General features: G+C 40.0%; 1 protein-coding gene across 1 annotated transcript in view; it reads right to left on the reverse strand.

Moving 5' to 3' along the window:
* Positions 1-19,543, reverse strand: part of CACHD1 (cache domain containing 1) — a 231,714-nt gene that overhangs the window by 75,052 nt on the left and 137,119 nt on the right. Inside the window, exon 4 of the mRNA XM_043878816.1 lies at positions 7,827-7,933. Within this exon, the coding sequence (XP_043734751.1) occupies positions 7,827-7,933 (107 nt within the window). The remainder of the gene's footprint in view (positions 1-7,826; positions 7,934-19,543) is intronic.

Consider the following 19,543-nt stretch of genomic DNA (forward strand, 5'->3'; position numbering starts at 1 on the left):
AAGGCAATGAAGATTTAAATCTATGGTACTCAAGTGGAAAAAACAAGAGGATTCAAGATACACCTTTGAACTATGGAATTTAAGCCAAGTTTCCCTTTAATGAAAAGGATAATGAGACCTACATTACAAGGGGATGTGATGAGCAGGAAGAGGGACACACAGGTAAATGCCCTAGCAGGTGTCTTGTATGTAGTGAATAGTCATTCACTTATGCTCTCATTTGGTCAAAACCATTAAAGCCTAAAGTCTCAGGTAGAAGAAGATGAGGAAGAATTCCCAGTGTAGCCAGGAGAGGGTACCAACAATATATTCCAGATTGGGGAGTAAGTTTAGAGGAAAGTGTTCTTGTTTGTTTGATGGTTTAATTTTTGAGGTAGTTACCGGATTATCATAGAGAAATACGTGTCCTGAAGTTGGTTCTTCAATAAATAAACTCAGAAACAGGCCACAGCTGGAGATAGAGCTTTAGAATTGAGTAGTCCCATCACTTCATGGGAAATAGATGGGGAGACAGTGGAAACAGTGGCTGACTTTATTTTTTTGGGCTCCAAAATCACTGCAGATGGTGATTGCAGCCATGAAATTAAAAGATGCTTACTCCTTGGAAGGAAAGTTATGACCAACCTAGATATCATATTAAAAAGCAGAGGCATTACTTTGCCAACAAAGGTCCATCTAGTCAAGGCTATGGTTTTTCCAGTGGTTATGTATGGATGTGGGAGTTGGACTGTGAGGAAAGCTGAGCGCCAAAAAATTGATGCTTTTGTACTGTGGTGTTGGAGAAGACTCTTGAGAGTCCCTTGGACTGCAAGGAGATCCAACCAGTCCATCCTAAAGGAGATCAGTCCTGGGTGTTCATTGGAAGGACTGATGCTGAAGCTGAAACTCCAGTACTTTGGCCACCTCATGTGAAGAGTTGACTCATTGAAAAAGACCCTGATGCTGGGAGGGATTGGGGGCAGGAGGAGAAGGGGACGGCAGAGGATGAGATGGCTGGATGACATCACTGACTCGATGGGCATGGGTTTGAGTAAACTCCAGGAGTTGGTGATGGACAGGGAGGCCTGGTGTGTTGTGATTCATGGGGTCACAAAGAGTCGGACATGACTGAGCGACTGAACTGAGCACGTGGTAGGAGCAGGGGTGCTGCATAAATTGAGAACATTCAGGGAGAGAAAAGTGAGGGGGTGAAGAGAGGACATGTGGGGACATCCACCTTAGGAAAAAAGAGCCCAAGAAGAAGGATGAAAAAGGCTGGGCAGAGAAGTCTGGGGATAAATGGCACAGAACAATTTTATAGAAACTAAGGATGATAAAGTTTCAAAAAAGGAAGCTTTCATGCCAACTGCTGTATAGCAATCATGTGAAACCGTGTAGGGGTCACTTGAGATCCAAAGCAGCAAAGAGGACTTCCCTGAGCAATCTGGCTCAGTGGTAAAGAATCTGCCTGCATTGTGGGACACCTGGCTTCAATCCTTGGGTCGGGAAGATCCCCTAGAGGAGGGCATGGCAACCCACTCCAGTATTCTTGCCTGGAGAATCCCATGGACAGAGGAGCCTGGTGGGCTATAGTACATAGGATTGCAAAGAGTCAAAAGCAACTGAAGCGAGTTACTGCACATACACACAAAGGAGCAATGATATAGTGAAAAACTAGGACAATCTCAATGTTGAACTGGACTAGACTGGTTGATTTAACATTGTTACACAATTATACATTGCTACAACGATAGAGACTTTAGAGAAGTATATTTGTTTTCATAGACACATAAGAATATTCTGAATATATTTGCTAAGTAAAAAACAACAACAACAAAAAACCAGGCTGTATCCATTATGATCACAGGTATTATGGAAAGAGTATACATACACATGAGAATCTATGTGGCTAGTAAAATCTTCTGAAATCAGTGTAGTAGGATTGTTGTAAGAAACCTAGAAGATGAGACTCCAAAGTAGCTCACAGTAGAAGAATAGAACTTGAAGGGGAATCAAGGCGAAGAAAGGTTCCCTTTGTCTGTGTACTTCAGTTCAGTTCAGTTGCTCAGTCGTGTCCAGCTCTTTGCGACCCCATGAATCGCAGCACACCAGGCCTCCCTGTCCATCACCAACTCCTGGAGTTTACTCAAACTCATGTCCGTTGAGCCGGTAATGCCATCCAGCCATCTCATCCTCTGTCGTCCCCTTCTCCTCCTGCCCCCAATCCCTCCCAGCATCAGGGTCTTTTCCAATGAGTCAACTCTTCACATGAGGTGGCCAAAGTACTGGAGTTTCAGCTTCAGCATCAGTCCTTCCAATGAACACCCAGGACTGATCTCCTTTAGGATGGACTGGTTGGATCTCCTTGCAGTCCAAGGGACTCTCAAGGGTCTTCTCCAACACCACAGTACAAAAGCATCAATTTTTTGGCGCTCAGCTTTCTTCACAGTCCAGCTCTCACCCTGTGTTCTTCGTTTTATGTATATACATATATACACCCACCACCATACATGAATGTAAATGGAATCATAATCTCAAGAGTCTAGATTTCTAAGTGATTGAAAAGTTTTTTAAATAATTATCACATCTTTCATGATACTATCGCAATCACAAAGCTGGATTAATTAGGCATACAAAATCCTAGAAATTCCTAGCTTGATTGATTTTGTTCTCTTTTTTTTTTTTAGGTAGAACATTAGCTTCACATTGCATTGGAATTAACATTTTTAACAGATTATTTTCAAGTCATTTTAAAGAAAAACAAAAAACCTACAGCACATAGCCAATCCTTGTCATTCAAAGAAGGAAGTGATGAAGCCATTGAAATTAGCAGCTTGGTCCACAGCCTCCAGGGCCCATCTGTACCTCCTGCAGCAGTTACTGCTGTAACGTGACTTACAAGCGCCTCTTTCACCCCATGAATCCTGTTTCTCAATGAAGATGGCAACGTGACCAAGATCGAAGTTTGCAACTTCAAATGCTCTTTAAATCAAACACAAGAAAGTCCAGACACCCTTTCTTTCGGTGAGAAAGAGTAACTCTCACTTCCACTCTCACCTGAATTGCGTAACTCAAGAGAGCAAGAGGCAACTTTCCTTGGACTCTTCAAATAAACTCTCTTTAGGGATCAGGCTATGCACAAGAAAATAGCTCAGCAGGAATTTAAAAGAGAGACAGAGAGAGAAAGTGAGAAACTAGGGATAAAAGCAGGAAAGACCCTGAGCAAAACATGACCCATACCATCATGTAACACATGCACTACTGAACGTCAGCTATTTGTATAGAATCGGGGACAAGGAGTCAATTTAGAAAGTAGAGATGTGGTGGGGTCGTTTTAAGACAAAGAATACTCATGTGTGTTGGATGGATGGACACATGACCTGGTTTTGGATAAATGAAGCTAAGAATGGTTTACAATTTATGTGAGTCTGTTTCCAGCTAGTCTGAGAGGCAATCTGAAACTGTGTTATCAATTAGGAACCCATTGATGGATTATATACAGACTGAAAGAGCCTAAGGCTGGACATTTTACAGATGTAAATATCAGACATGTGATAGCCTCGCAAGCACATTAATTCTCCTCTGAAAAGGGGCATGAGCCAGAGCGGAGGGGGAGGGGAGCTGTGAGGTCAGCCTCCCCCATCTCCCACTCCTCTCATATTACAAATGACTGTTCAAGAATGTGGACTTTGGCTGAAGCCACTGCCTGGTGGAACGTCACAAAACTTCAAATACAAGCAAGTCCGTTTTCAAATACCTGAACACTGCCAAAAACGGCTTGTAAATCTAGCTGCGTCAACTGTGCTGAGAACAACTCTTGTCAGTGAGGATGTTATATCAATACTTGGGACGTGATCTTGGAAACAGCCAAGTTCAAGATCTGATCTTTAACAACCTACCTCTTCCCTGACCATCCTCTTCCTCCCCACCTTTCCCTTGACAAATAAAGACTGTAATAAAACAGCATTTTGTCAGGATCCCCAATCATGTGCAGCTGAGTTCTACTCCAAAACCTCCATCACAGAAGAAAATCTTAGTGTAATTAATAGGTCTTCAGTGCCTCCTCCAACCTGCTCTCCCTGCCTCCTAGCCTCACTCTCAGCTGAGGGTCTTGCTTTCTAACTCTCTGAGAAAACACAATCACTATTGCAGGTCATGCCCCCAAGTTCCTGACATCACATTGGTCATTATGGGCCTTCCACACACTTACTCCTTCCTTCTTCCCATTAAGAATGAATACTCTGTGCTTTTCCATCTTCTACTTGGAATCCCACCATCTCTTGCCTAATCAAGGATAAGGCTGTAGCAACTGTCTCTCTTCACTTCTCTCTTTTATCTACTGAATCATTCCCTTTGGCACATGACCGTGCCATAATTTCTCTCAATTTAAAAATATTATTTAGTCTCCCTGTGGCCCTCCAGCTTTCCATTCAGCAAACCTTTGGCATTCATGTGCTCCTGCTCCATTCTTAAGAGCCTGAGCTGATGAAGATCAGCCTTTCTTTTACGCTACCATTCCATCAAACAACCTTTGTCAAATTCACCAGCTAATTGGTGTTGCTAAATTTTATTTTCTCAAGAGCCGTCATCTTACTTCATCTTACTAAGGGCACAGTTGATCTCTCCCTCTGTCTTGAAACACTTTTGTCATCTGGCTTCAGGCTCTCTTGGTTCTCTTACCAGACTGATTGCCATATTAGATTCCTTTACTGCTTCCTCTTAGAGTTTAACTCTAAGTTGTAAAGTGTCCCAAGACTCAGTTTTTGGACCGTTTGTCATTATTTTTTCCCCATGGTCACTTGCTGTATGATCCTACTGAGTCTCATGATTTAAGTATTGCCTATACACAATGAATTTAAGTGATAAATGTCCAGTCTGGCCCATTCTCTGGACTCCAGACTTGTCTGGGCTTCCCTGATAGCTCAGTTGGTAAAAAATCCACCTGCAGTGCAGGAGACCCTGGTCTGATTCCTGGGTTGGGAAGATCCACTGGAGAAGGGATAGGCTACCCACTCCAGTATTCTTGGGCTTCCTTTGTGACTCAGATGGTAAAGAATCTGCCTGCAATGTAGAAGACCCGGGTTTGATCCATGGGTTGGGAAGATCCCCTGGTGAAGGGAAAGGCTACCCACTGTAGTATTCTGGCCTGGAGAATTCCATGGACTGTATAGTCCATGGGGTCACAAAGAGTTGGACATGACTGAGTGGCTTTCACTTTGGGCTTCCCTGGTGGCTCAGATGATAACAAATTGGCCTAAAATGCAGGAGAACAGGATTAGATCCCTGGGTCGGGAAGATTCCCTGGAGAAGGGAATGGCAAACACTCCAGTGTTCTTGTCTGGAGAATTCCATGGACAGAGGAGTCTGGTGGGCTACAATCCATGGTGTTGCAAAGAGTTGGACATGACTGAGTGACTTTGACTCACTATACACAATGAATCTAAGTGATAAATGTCCAGTCTGGCCCATTCTCTTAACCCCAGACTTGTATACACCACTGTCTCTGAGACATTTTCCCTTGGATAACTAACATTTCTAAAACTGAGATGTCGATTCCTTTCCTCCCACAGAAACCTGTTCTTCCTCACCTCCCCATCAACTCTGTCATTCTTGTTGATAAGGTCAAATATCTTGGAAATCCTTCCCAGCTCTTCTCTTATTCTTAAACATTCTGTACTGGGCACAACTGAGGGAAAGAGAGCAAATACTGAATCTGGGAAATGAAAGACTCAAGTTCCAGCCCTCTGCCCTGAGCCAGCCTTGGAATCTCCCATTAGAATGTCTCTCTGCCCATTCCATGCCCTTCTCTACTCTCTTCAATTATTTTTTTATGAAAAGTATTTTCACTGGATTCTCTTTCTAGTAGTAAATCCCACCTTCTCAAGAAAGCCTCCAGATTCTCCGACCAATTTTTAAAAAAATGACTGAATTAATTATATATTGGTCTAGACAAGAAGTGCCTGGCAGATTTAGGTTGCATCATTTAGCTAACAGCTATAGTTTTTTAATCCCTAAGCAACATAAAGCTTATAGTTCTTTCTTTCCAGACCTAATAGATTACCTGGTTTGTGTATACAATGCCCAAAGACTAGAATTCTTCCTCTGAACCAATGCTGGGTAGGGCTCTACAAGTAAATATTCTGGGTCTCTGGCTTTTCTCTTGTCTTATACATGTTTCCCAGAGACCTGGAATCTGGGAAATATACTTCTTTGTGTATAAGGATTAAATCTTTTATCTCTCCAGTGATGAGGGAAGTCTTAGGACCATTCTGAGCCTCAGACTATTCCTTGGTAAAATACTAGGACTGCGGTTGGTAGGTAATTTCTAAAGGCATTTCTAGCTTTTATTTTTTAATTAATTTATTTTTAATTGAAGGATAATTGCTTTACAATATTGTGTTGGTTTCTGCCATACAGTAACATGAATCAGACATAGGTATACATATGTCCCTCCCTCTTGAGCCTCCATTCCACCCCATCCCACACCTCTAGGTTGTCACAAAGCCCCATGTGAGTTTCCTGAGTCATATAGCAAATTCCCACTGACTATCTGTTTTATAAATAGTAATGTACATGCTCCCATGCTACTCTCTCCATTCAGCCCTACCTCTCCTTCCCCTGCTCCGTTTCTACAAGTCTGTTCTCAAAGTCTGGGTCTCCATTGCTGCCCTGCAAATAGGTTCATCAGTATCCTTTCTAGATTCCACATATATGCCTTACTATATGATATGTGTTTTTTTCTTTCTGATTACTTCACTCTACATAAAAGGCTCTAGGTTCATCCACCTCATTAGAACTGACTCAAATGCATTCCTTTTTATGGCTGAGTAATATTCTGATGTATATATGTACTACAGCTTCTTCATCCACTCGCCTGTTGATGGACATCTAGGTTGCTTCCATGGCCTAGGTACTAAAATAGTGCCAAAATGAACACTGGGGTACAAACGTCTTTTGCAATTATGATTTCTTCAGGGTATATGCCCAGTAGTGGGATTGTTTGGTCATATGGTAATTTTTTATTCCTAGCTGTTTAACACTTCCAGTTTTTAAAAGGCGAAGCCTTCAGGTTCGAGGCCCATCACTCAACAGCTGTGAACAAGACCGGGTGAGAAATGTAGATTGGAACTCTAGGGCAAGAAAGCAGAGACATGGTGCCAATTTGAAGCTATATGTAACTATGGGCACACATGTCCTAACCCTAGTAGTAATTACTATCACATATGACTGAGCTCCGACCAGACCAATAAGAAAGTTCAACATATAGTCAGTTGCCCATATCCACAGATGTGAAATACACAGATCTAAAATGCCAGCTGTATTCTTTATACCTCACCATTTTATGTAAGGGACTTGTGCGTCTGCAGATTTTGGTGTCAATGGGGGCTCCCTGGAACCAAGTATCTGCAGATCCTGAGGGATGACTGTACAGCATCATGGCACTGTTCAGTAGTAGGAAAGTAACCTCATCATTCTTCAAACTGCCTCCTCCAATTAAAAATTATAAACAGGGAATACAAATGAAATTCAACACTTCCTAATGCAGAGACAATTGGGTCTCTAAGGTAACCTTTAAATGTGAATCTGCTAACAAACGAGATAATAGATGAAGAATCTAGCAAATCACATGGCATGGTTCACAAACATAGATGTAATGTAGTGAATGCTCAATATATGTCTGCTTTATTTTCTTTTTCCTTTCCCTATTTTGAGTGTCAGCTTGCCAGAAAGAAATACCTAACTTTAAGAACATACTTTTTTTCTTCCAAACTAAATGTAAAGCAATACATTTATTCAAAAATGTGGTGGAAAACAGTTCACCTTTATGAAGTCAAGAGATTACTAACCTGAATTTAAGTCTCGTCCTGGATTGAAGGCCCGGCTATTAACAGTAGTAGATAGTCGATCACAACTAATTGTTCTAGATACATTGGTATTAAAGTTCCCATCAAATCTGAAACAACAGAAGAGAATCAGCAATATTTATCTGGTCATTATTCAATCCAGAAAACAAACAGAAGTTAATAGTTCATACTGTGTACAGAATAAGTCAGCTCATGAATAGTAAAATTTCAATTTAAATATTTAAAAAAATCACTTCAGAGTAGTGTGGGCAAACCCAACATCTGCATCTAAAGGTTTTAGCAATCAAAATAAGTTCTAAGAAGATTTAAAAAAAGAAAATTCTTCAAGACAACTTTCCCTGCAGTGAATGAGCAGGTACTGTTGATGATATCATACAGAAAATAGATTTGACAAAATTTAGACCAGAATGACAAACATTCAGACTTGAGCTCTCATGTGACTTGTGAAAAAATTCTTTAAATTATTCTGTCTGAAAACCAATGACCAAGAATAAAAGCAGACAGTAGTGAAGGAGACGGAACGGCCGCAGAGTAGGAAAGGTCTAGATTTGAATCCTTGCTTTGTCACTATTACACTTGTGAACTTGCATAAATTGTACCATCTGTCTGAGCTCCAGGTTTCTTATCTGAAAAAATAGAAAAAACATTTTCCAAAGCTGTGAAAAGGCTGTGAACAATGTGCTACAGTTCCTCTCCTGATAAATGATACACAGCTTGCATGTTTCAGGTTGTAACATAGATGAGGCCAAAGTCTTTCCTGATTTCTAGTGGGAGTGCAAGGCTGATACTAGAGTTAGAACAATGCTAAGTCTCTGGCTAGTAGCTGATCAATAAACACAAATGTAATTATGACTCATTTGCCAGGGCAAACAATCTACAAGAAAATAATAAGAAAATCTACTGACTCATTTATATATAGTCACTAAGACTATTTTCCAGTGAATTTTATCCAGAAGTAACAAAAGAGAAAACTCATGAACTTCGAAGTAAGCTATTTTGGATTTCAGATACTGAGAAGATTCAAGAAGTTTCTAAGAGTTACCTGCAAATAAACTCAATCTGAAATTAGGTTTTTAAAAATTAGTGTTAAATGTGTATCTCTGATTATAAATATCATTAATGAAATTTCATTAACACAGGTATAGAAGCTCTTACAACCCTGAAGAAACACTCCTAAAAATCAAGATCTACTTTATCATTCACATGAATGTTGATTTTATGGATCTTTTTTATAAGAACTATTAAATTGAACTGGCTGTGTAAGCAATGGGGCTGGGTTTTCAAAGGGTGCACTGGGTTCCAAAGCAGTTTTGTTTTGATACATATCATCTCAAAAGAGGAGACCTTTTAAGAGATTTTAAGAGACTCTTTAGTCCAGTCTCTCATCCAGTATAGAATTATATCAACATTGTCAACTGTGCCTCCAAGGATACAGTTGCTTTACAAGTGTGGTCACTCTTCCTTGGACCTGCTCCAGTTTGTCTAGACGAGAAGATTGCGGCCTCAAAAGCCACAGATGGAGAGAAAAGAAGAGATTAATACATCAGCAGCTGCCAGAGTGTATGCTGGCAAAGCAAAATAATCTCACTGTCCTCTCTTGTTTTAGCATTTAGCATCTGTGAAGCAAGAGTAGCATTAGACAAGGAACTCACTTGCTCTCCATGCGCTAGATGGTCATATTAAATCTATTCCCTCACACACTTTTTAAATTAAAGACATAATATTTAGGCTTTGTGGGCTACAAGGTCTCTGTCACAATGACCAACTTCTGCCATCATGGTGTGAAAGCAGCCAAAGAGAAATTTTGAGGAATAAATATGGCTGTATCCAGGAAAACTCAATTTTCAAAAATAGGTGGTGTACCACACTTGTTTCATCACCTCTGATCTAGACTGGGGCAGTCCTACAGAATTTTCTGAGATGATGAAAATGTGTCATTTTCGCACTGTTCAATATGGTAGCCACATGTGACTACTGAGCATTTGAAATGTGGCTACTGTAACTGAGAAACTAAATTTTCAATTTTGCTTACCCTTAATTTAAATGTAAACAGTCACCAAATAGTGGCTACCATGTTGGACAATGCAAGTCTAGAAGGTTCTCCTGATTACCTAATTATCCTTCAAGTCTTTGTTCACTTATCACTTACCCTGAAAAACTTGATTTTGAATGCTTTCCTAGTCTATGTCAAATGTTTCCATCTTCTCTCAGGGCAAGAGAATAATTTTAAATTTATGGATCCATTTGTATATGTCTTTTTAATTGGACAACACTTGTAAATGTTTTTAATGGGTGGCTTTTTATGGTTCAGGTCATATGAACAGACAAAAGCCCCTTGAGAGCAGATCCCATGTCTTGTTGGTTTTATTCACCACTGTGTGTATACATATATGTGTATGTGTGTGTGTGTGTATATATATATATATATATATATATATATATATAAAATACTAAGCATTGTTCTTGTCAAAAGCAGGCACTCATATTAACTGATCGTCTACGAACATTCTTCATATGTGCTTAGCCCTATTTTGGATTCCTGTGGAAGGCTCCAGAGGTCTAACAACTGAGGACCATCCCTCAGATAAATGGTTCCTAATTATCGAAAGTCTAAGCCATATCAGAATCACCTGGCAACATGTTGGAATGCAGATTCCTGGGCTCTACCCTGGAAGATTCAGAAGCAGTGAGTCTAGGGTAAAGTCCTTCTTGATATCTGACTTTGACAGGCTCCTGAGGGGTAAGAAGCCCTCCAATCCTGTCATGTAGATTCCTTTAGAAATAAAGCAGTACAAAGGCTTTCCAGGAACTTCTCCCTATGCCTCAAAGAGACCAAGGACAGAGGATCTTTCAGTTTGAAGACAGCAGAGGAATTCTTAGGTATGTCTGAAACTCATAACTGGACTTAGCTATACAAATTACAAACCTTTTTCACACCTACCTATCTCTCAGTTGAGGAAAGTGACACCAAGGAACACATAGCAAATCAGGGACCTAAGAAAGGCTTGACCTCATCACTACCTCCCTGTCCAAGGATGAGGCACACGTATTGCTTTATTTAAGTGACACATAAAGAACTTGTTAAAGAGGATGGGCAACTCAAGAGAGCAGCTGACAACTTCTCCCAGAAGAAGTGTAAGCCCGAAGACAGCCCTCTTTCCCTGGATGGAGTCTCTATGGCCAGGACCTGGGCCATCAGCCCCAACTCTGGAGAGGGTCAAAATCCAGTGCAGCACACATACAGATTTCTTTGACCACTGTGAAATGATAGTTCACTCCTGAACCAGGGAGACTAGGGAACTATTTTTATAGGCTGTTTTCCTTTCTGTACTGAAAAGACCATCTCTCAGAGCATTAAAGAAAATATTTTTTATAACAATAAAACTGCAAGTGACACATTAACGAGAGTGGGTGCTCAGTAGACATTTGTCAGTCATAAAAAGGTTTCGCTATATAGTGCTTGTCATCAATAATCTGCCCAACCTGCTTTTCCCACTGTGTCCCAACCTGTAGTTCTACTCAGACCATAGTCCTAATCAGCACAGGTTCTTTTCTGATGGGTCCCAACTGTGATGCTTTTCAGAGTTCATAGTGCCCATTCCACAAAGACGAGCTCTTCTGATTTTCGTCGCAGGAAGTCCTCTTGTCAGCCCCAAGCCTATGAGGAGCCTTTTCTCCTCTTGTGTCTGTTTACCCTAATTTTTAAATAATCTTTTATAAACAAGCTTAGTATAATGTCAATAAAGTTGATGTCTGATAGATAAGACTGGTTGGTTTTAGATTCTACTTATATCAACAAAATACTACTCAATAAAAATTCTAACATAAGGTTTATTATAAATAATGAGCAAATTATCTTACTTATTTTGCCTTCTGCACACACTAAATAAAGGTATAGTAAGAAAAAAAATGCCAAGATATTTTGTTATGGAAGCCTTATTGTCTAAATTCTACCACCCAGCACTCGAATGCCCAATTCTCTCCATAACCTTTCGCATATCTGAGAAGTCTTAGTTCTGCCAATGGGATTGTGGGTTATTGAGGATTTATAGTTCTCTCTCAGGTCCAGTACATTGCTGGGAATGTAAGTTTTCTTATTGGTAGCTGACTGCTGTGGAAGGACAAGAAGCGAAGTCACCGAAAAGCTCTGCATATTTCATTCAATCATATTCAGGGAACATCTGAGATGAAACAGGAACTGCCACCTGGCAAAACATGCTGTGTCATGGTCGGGAGCATGCCCTCAGACGTACACAGACCTGAACTGGAGTTTGGGTTTAAAAGGCTTATTGCTAACTCTTGCATAGAACTTACATGTTTGAAGCCCCATTTTTCTCATCTGTAAGATGGTGATAAAAATTATATCTATTTTGTAACCAGAAAATAGCTCTGAAGAGCCTTGTACATAGTAAACATTTAATAAATAATAATAATGAATATTAGGTGTATTAGTAATGGTAACAGTTAACAGCTCCCATGTTACATTGTATCAAGAACATTCCAAGTGTTTTACAAAGATCAATTCACCTAATCATTACAAACCTGAGAGAAATACTACTATTATTTCATTTGAAGACCAAGAAACTAAGGCACAGAAATGTTAATTAAGAAGTCCAAGCTTCACAGTTGGGAAGTAACAGGATCAAGATATGAACATATATTCAAGCTCTCCTTCATAATGAATACATTATACTGTATCTCAATAAAATCAATAAATTGTCATTAGCATTATCTAAAACAACTGAAGTACGATTCAGTTCTCTCAAAGAAAAGGATTATTCTAAAGGCTTGTGGGGCTTAGGGGAAATCTTTGCTTTTTACTCAATAGGAAATGACAGTTGCTAAGCATAAGACTCACAATGGATAGCTGCAGAGAAAGAACTCTATGGACAAAGATGAGGAAGATGGAGAGGATATAATATTAAAGGCAGCTATTCTCTATCAATTGTAGATAACTTGGATTTTTAAAATGTTCACCACTGGCATAACTTTGGAATGGTCCACTTTAGGGTTACTTTTACTATTGCACTCCAGAAAAGCCTCAAGGTCCCTTTCCATTCAAATCTGAATTTGAAAGGTTTCTGAAATCTGAGAGGTTTCAGGGCAGCAGAGGCGGCTATAAGTTCCAGATGGAAAGAGTGAGCATGTCCATTCTCCACACAGAGAAGAGACACAGCTCATAGCAATTTTTCTCCTTTTCCTGGTGTTAACATTCTCTGGGAGAAAGAACCTGGCATTCAGGTAATCTGATGACTTAAACAAATGGCTATGTACACCAAAGATAAGATAGAAATAGGAGAACAAACAGAGGAAATTTCACCAAATTCTGAAAAATTCTCCATGGGACAGTGAATTTCAGGTGGCTGCTAAATAACATAATGGACAACGGCCACAAATGTGAACAAGGCATAAAACCATAAAACAGGGTCAGAGAAGCCCCAGTTGGTAAAGTATAAACACACAGCCTTCCAGAGATCAAACCTGATCCCAAAAAGCACGTCAAATACCTGAAGACATTCATTTTCTGAAGAAATCCACCCTGCTGTTTGAGAATTAAAGAACCACTTTGCAGGAGAACCTCAGCCAGAGGGCAATATGACCTCTCCTCTAGTTAGCTCACAGACTTGTTTACTAGGAAAGGATGAAACAAAATGCAATTCTTGCTCCCTGGGTAATCTACACATAGTGAATACTGGTGGTTTTAAATTAATTTATTTCCTTCAAGTGCCAACATTCTGATACTTAAAGGATTCAAGGACAAGACAACCACTCTCCTTTCTCCTGCCTCATGGTCCATGGAATTCTCTAAGTGGCCATGGTTGTACAACCTCTCAATTGTCTTGAGTTCCCTCACACGTGAGGAGCATCCACTTCCCAGGCGAATTAACACGAAACCTGCAGAAACAAACCTCACCCTGTTTCTATGGCTGCTGACGTTGCTGCTGAGCAGCCAGGTATGGGAGCAGGTGTCAACAGGGGGCTTAAGAGATGCATGAGCATGGTGTGTTTCCGAGCGGGTGAGTCAGTTGGGAGAAGTAATTTCATGAGCAAAACCCCTGTGATTATCTCTCCCCTTCTACTCAGCCACACACACTAATGCTCACTTCTCTTTTGAACTCCAAACACCCATCAATTCTTACGGAAAACTCTGAGCAAACTTTTTGGCCAACCCAGTAAAACTTGCTTAGCGCCATCCCAGTTACCTGAGTTATCTCCAGGCCTCAGTGGAACAGCTGCCTTGCCTAAAATGAGAGTACATTTAATGCACACGTGCCTTTTAGAAAAGATGATTTCTAAGAAGAAATGTACTGTTTACCCTGATTTGGAGACTGTGAGAAATGCAAAGTTCATGCTTCTAAACCATTATAAAAACACGTCAGTTACTCTTAAGGGTTACCTAAAAGATTTTTCATTGAGAAATATATAAGCTGCCAGTCACATTTATAAAATTTCAGGTTTTATAAGGTCAAGAACTGATAAAATTATAGATTTTCATATGAAATAAGCAGGCAACTCAACTTATCTTTGCATATATCCTCTAAAAAAGTCATAACAATAAGAGAATAATCCTATATAAATCTCCTGTAGACTTTCTCTCTAAAAAGGAGAGATATTGGATTATGACTGCTTTCTGTATTTATTTTCATAAGATAAAACCAGGGCCTGAAATTTAGTTTCAAGAGAAATAACTCCATCTTTCCTACCCCCTCAAGTTAAAAAAAAAAAAAAGAAAAAACTTCCTTCTGGATTTACTTTCATGAACAACTGATCGAAACTGCATCCCGAGGGAGAAAACAGAACTGTGACTCCCACTTTGATCTCTTCCCCATGGAGAAATTCACTCCCTGCCTGGCTTGCAAGATGTTCATTTGATTGACGTTTGCTCTGATGTGCAAACTGCTTTGAACTTCAGACATTTAATTCCCATCAGGCTGCAGTCATTTTTATTCTCCTTCAACAGGATTTACAAGCAGGAGATCAGCAAATGTAGAAGATAAAATAAATTTGCAGAAGCTTTGAATCTTACATCAAAACAGTGTTCAAGTGAGTTCCAATTGGATTTCATTCAGCCTCGGTTCACAGTGTAAATCAACTTTTCAGTGGAGTCCCAGTTTAGAAAGGAAAAGATACAAAAGAGAGAAAGACATACACCAGTTGGGGTTTACTTCCGGAATCTCTTTCTTGGTCTTTGTTTAAATTTCCTATGGAAGGTGATTTGCCAGGCAAATCACTTAAAACCCTGGGTTTTCCTCAACATTTCCAGGCAAAGTCTGGCCAATTTATCATGTAGCACAGAAAAACCACACCCACAGTGTGAGTTCCAAGGGTGCTGCTGAAATGTGGTATTGTTCACGGGCACATTTTAAAGGTAATAATTTAAAAAGCAAATCCCTGTGGATATCTCAGAAGAGCAAGGCTTACACTGATAGTTGAGTCCATAAATAAAGCCAATATGATGACAGCTAATGGGGTAGGGAATTTTTTTTTAACCTGTTTCCTTGTTTTTAATCACTGCTAGAGACAGGCACACGAGTGTTTCTTTTTTTTTAAAAGACCACCACAGATACACACCATTTCTTGAGGAAGCAAAACCTGGTGTGGGCTCAGAAGCTGGCGTGGAACAAATGCTCTGAGGCTTGTGATGGATCTCCCAGCCCAAGGCAGACCCTTGCTGCTGGGTGTCACCAAATCACCAAGTTCCATTTTAAGAGCAGCACACATTTTTTTTTTCTTTTTTTTGGGCGGTGTGGTGGGGGAAGCAAAGATGGCAAAGCCCAGCAGCTACAGCAGACTTTGAAAGGAGGTCCAGAAGGATCTCCCTGGAGGTCCAGTGGTTAAGGTTTCCCTGGTGGCTCAGTAGGTAAAGAATCCACCTGCAATGTGGGGGACCCAGGTTTGATCCCTGGGTTGGGAAGATTGTCTGAAGGAGGACATGGCAACCCACTCCAGTATTCTTGCTCAAAGAATCCCCATTGTCAGAGGAGCCTGGCGGGCTACAGTCTATGGAGTCGCAAAGAGCTGGACATCACCGAGGGACTAAATACACCAGTAGTTAAGACTTCACCTTTCAATATGGGAGGGTGCAGGTTTGATCCCTGGTTGGGGAGCTAAGATCCCACATGCCTCGTGGCCCAAAAAATCAAAACATAAAACAGAAATAGGACTGTTACAAATTCAATAAGTACTTTAAAAAAAGGTTCCCATTAAAAAAAAAAATCTTAAAAAAAGGAGATCTGGACACCAAAAAGCATCTGAGTAACAGCCCAACAGTTCCTGGTTTACTCAGATATGACAGGGAGACATTTCATTTCACCTCCATTCAACCAGGTTCCCACTCATTCTTTCTGGGAAGTGTCTGCTCTCCAAATATTTGAGCAACACCAGTTGAAAAGAATTAAACAAGAACCCCCTTATCTTCCACTTAACCACCCATGAGAATAAAGTTAAACAAAGAAAGAGCTAAGATAAAAATCAAACATCTGCCCTGGCAAATATTTAAACTCTGTTTGAATGGTGGAGGAAGGGGTAAGAGTGGGGTCACTTCAAAAAGGAACTATCACATTTATAAAGTAAATGATACTCAACTCCCCCCAATGGAGTTTACTTATTCAAACACCTAAATTAATGGGCAAACTGGAAAGCTGTCAAATAACGTGTAATCATGTTCCGAGAAATGGTTTTTCCTTCCATCTTTGCAGAGATTGAAGAGATAAGTCACATTCTTTCTGTTCTTATCAGTAATAAGGATTAAATCTTCAGGGTTCAGCAACCCAGCCAGAGTGGAAACAAGGCTGGTTTCGAATGCCCTTGGAAGGTAAGGCTTAGAGCAATCAAGCATCTCTCTAGTGTGAGAATCTAAGTATCATACAAACCAGTCACATTTCTTTTCCACCATTCCACACCCTCAACTCCCCACAGCAGATCGCTGGCAGAAAGCCCTGCTGTGATCTGTGTTTTGCTTCTAGAATTCCATTTAAATTGCTTTCTCACACAAACTTGGAGGCAAAGGTGACACCTAGGGGAACTGGAAGTGGATCCACAACCACATTAAACATTTATCCTTTAACTTTCTTGTTACCAGGTTTGGGCAGGAATGCACGAAGAAGAAGAAAGAAAGGTATCTGGAAAAATAATGGAGAAAACAGACAGCTGGGCAGAGGAATCCACAGGCTCCCTTTGTGCCATTCTGTAGCCCCCGTCCACCCTACCACTTGACCTCTAACGAGGTTTCGCACATGTTACAGTTGTTTATTTATATACTTTCTCCCTTGTAAAGAGAGAGACCCTTTCCCATGTTTATCCCTAGAACCTAGCCCAGAGTTTGCCTGTGAAGAGTACAACTGTAGTAAATGCTGAATGACAAAACGCAGAAAACCGAAGAGGCTGAGACTTGCCAGGACTAGAGTCAAGAGCTTGTAAATCGTATGTTTTCTTCCCACACATACACTGGGTACTTAGTAAATAGCAGACAACTGTGAGTGGTATGACACAGACATCAAAGAGAAGCACTAAGAACTTCAGTTAGCAGATGACTGTGGAGATGAACTGGTTCAAATCTGTCAGGCACATTCGTGTTGGAGTGAGACAAGGCTTCTCCAGATCTCCGTTCTGAAGAAGGAACATGAAACATAAGATGTGGAATACTTACGGCTCATGTGTCCTCAAAAGGCATTACTGACCCAGTATTCAAAAACTAATAAAGCTGTGAGTTGGAAGACAGCTGGGTCCACATCATACCAGACCAGTCGAGTCTCCAAGAAAGATTACAGACACAGTGATTTTTAAATCTTGACCCTCTTTCATACATTTTGGTATTTTTGCACAACAAAAACAGATGAAGACTTCAAGGGAATGCCTCTGTGATAACAGGGTATATTTCTAAGAGCGGGGCATAATATACTAGGCAGTTTCATTTAGAGATCAGATAGACAGGCAGGCAGACAGATAAATAGAAAGAAAGGAGAAAAATTTCAAGACCAACTCTCTCTAAAATCCATAAAAGGCCACTGATGAAAATCAGTATTCCAAGTAATGTGGCAGGTCTCCTGTCCTTCCTCCAGTGAAGGTTACATAAGAAAATTCAGAAAGCAGGACTGAATCAGCAGACCTAAATACAGGCGTTTTCTGCTATGAGGGTGCTCATCAAAAGTCCTAAAGATCCAGATACTTATCTACACACACACACACACACATACACACACACAGAGGTAAATAACACAAACTACTGCAGGAACGTAGTTTTAAGACTGAGAAATACAATTGGAATTTGCCGTATCAGGGAACTCAAACAGAGGCTCTGTAACAACCTAGAATTGTGGGGTAGGGAGGGAGATGGGAGGGAACACATGTTATACCTGTGGCTGATTCATGTTGATATTTGCAAGAAAACAACAGGATTCTGTAAAGCAATTATTCTTCAATTAAAAAAATAAAAAACTTAGAAAAAAAAAGACTAAATAAACTAAACAGACTGTGGAAGCTTCACATTCAGCCAATTTAGAAACTTCAGAGGGTCATAAAATAGCCTCAAGGGAAATTCTGAGAAGGAATACATAGTTCAGCATTTCAGTTGGCAGATAAGCCATTTCAATTTTACTACTGATCAAAATAGTTTACCATTAAAAGAAAAAATGGTTTGGAATCAGGAAATCTAGGTTCTACACCCAGCTGCCCTGAGTCTTGACACAACCGCTCTGAGCCTTCATCCTCACGTGCAAAAAGGAGGAGGAGGAGGATTATGCCCCACCAGGCTGTCTTAAAGATCATAGGAAGAATGTAATTTAAGTAAAATAATGTTTACAGAAGAAAGTATTTAACTGAAGTTTAAACATATGTAACTCTTTTACATAAGTTAAATATTGTAACTGAATCAACCTTCTGAAATGTAAAGCGTTCTGCAAAATCCTTGTTGAATTTTTAACTAGACTCAAGTCCTTCTGGTAACAATATCCCTAAAGACTGTATCTGTAACATTTTACCAGCCTGCAGGTAATAATAATTTTTAAGTGGACTAGAGATGAAATGTGAGATAAGACAGAGAGAACACTTGAAAGACTGAGATTCGTCATTCAGTACTTTGAGGGCTAAACTACAAATACACCTTTCTGGGAAAAGAACAGAACCTTTGATAAAATTAAACTTGTGTCAAGAACCATGCTTGTCACTTTATTGGACGTTGTGTTACACAAAGAATAAAAGAACAAAACCATTACAGCAAGAGCTCCTGGCTAACTCACAGTGCTGTGAAGAGTAATAACAAAAAATAAGATGTACATAGGGTTAGACATTTTTATTATTGTTTCATGTGCAACACCTTAAAATATGACTGGAAAAAAATAGGATTTGCCCACACACGGGTCAGCTGTTATGCCTAGAAACTTCAAATGCAACTGTGTATCAGCACAACATTAAAACTATACATTTGCAATTGGTCCTCTCTTCGGAAATGTCATGCATATAACATAGTTGTGGGGGTGAAAATATCTGTGGGATGAAAATAAAGTGATGCTACAGGCTAAACTCAACTTCTTGCCAAACCTCTCCCAAGAATGATCCAGGTGTACCTTTAAAAATCAGCATGTTCATACTAAATAAATCTTCCTCCTAAATACCTTTTGCTCATTTTCATTTGTTGGTTAACAGATTCTTCCTCTCTGAGATGTTCAATCTAAAATTTAGAATAATCTTTAAAAGTCTTC

Source organism: Cervus elaphus, chromosome 20 (genome assembly GCF_910594005.1).
Source record: "Cervus elaphus chromosome 20, mCerEla1.1, whole genome shotgun sequence".
NCBI lineage: Eukaryota > Metazoa > Chordata > Mammalia > Artiodactyla > Cervidae > Cervus > Cervus elaphus.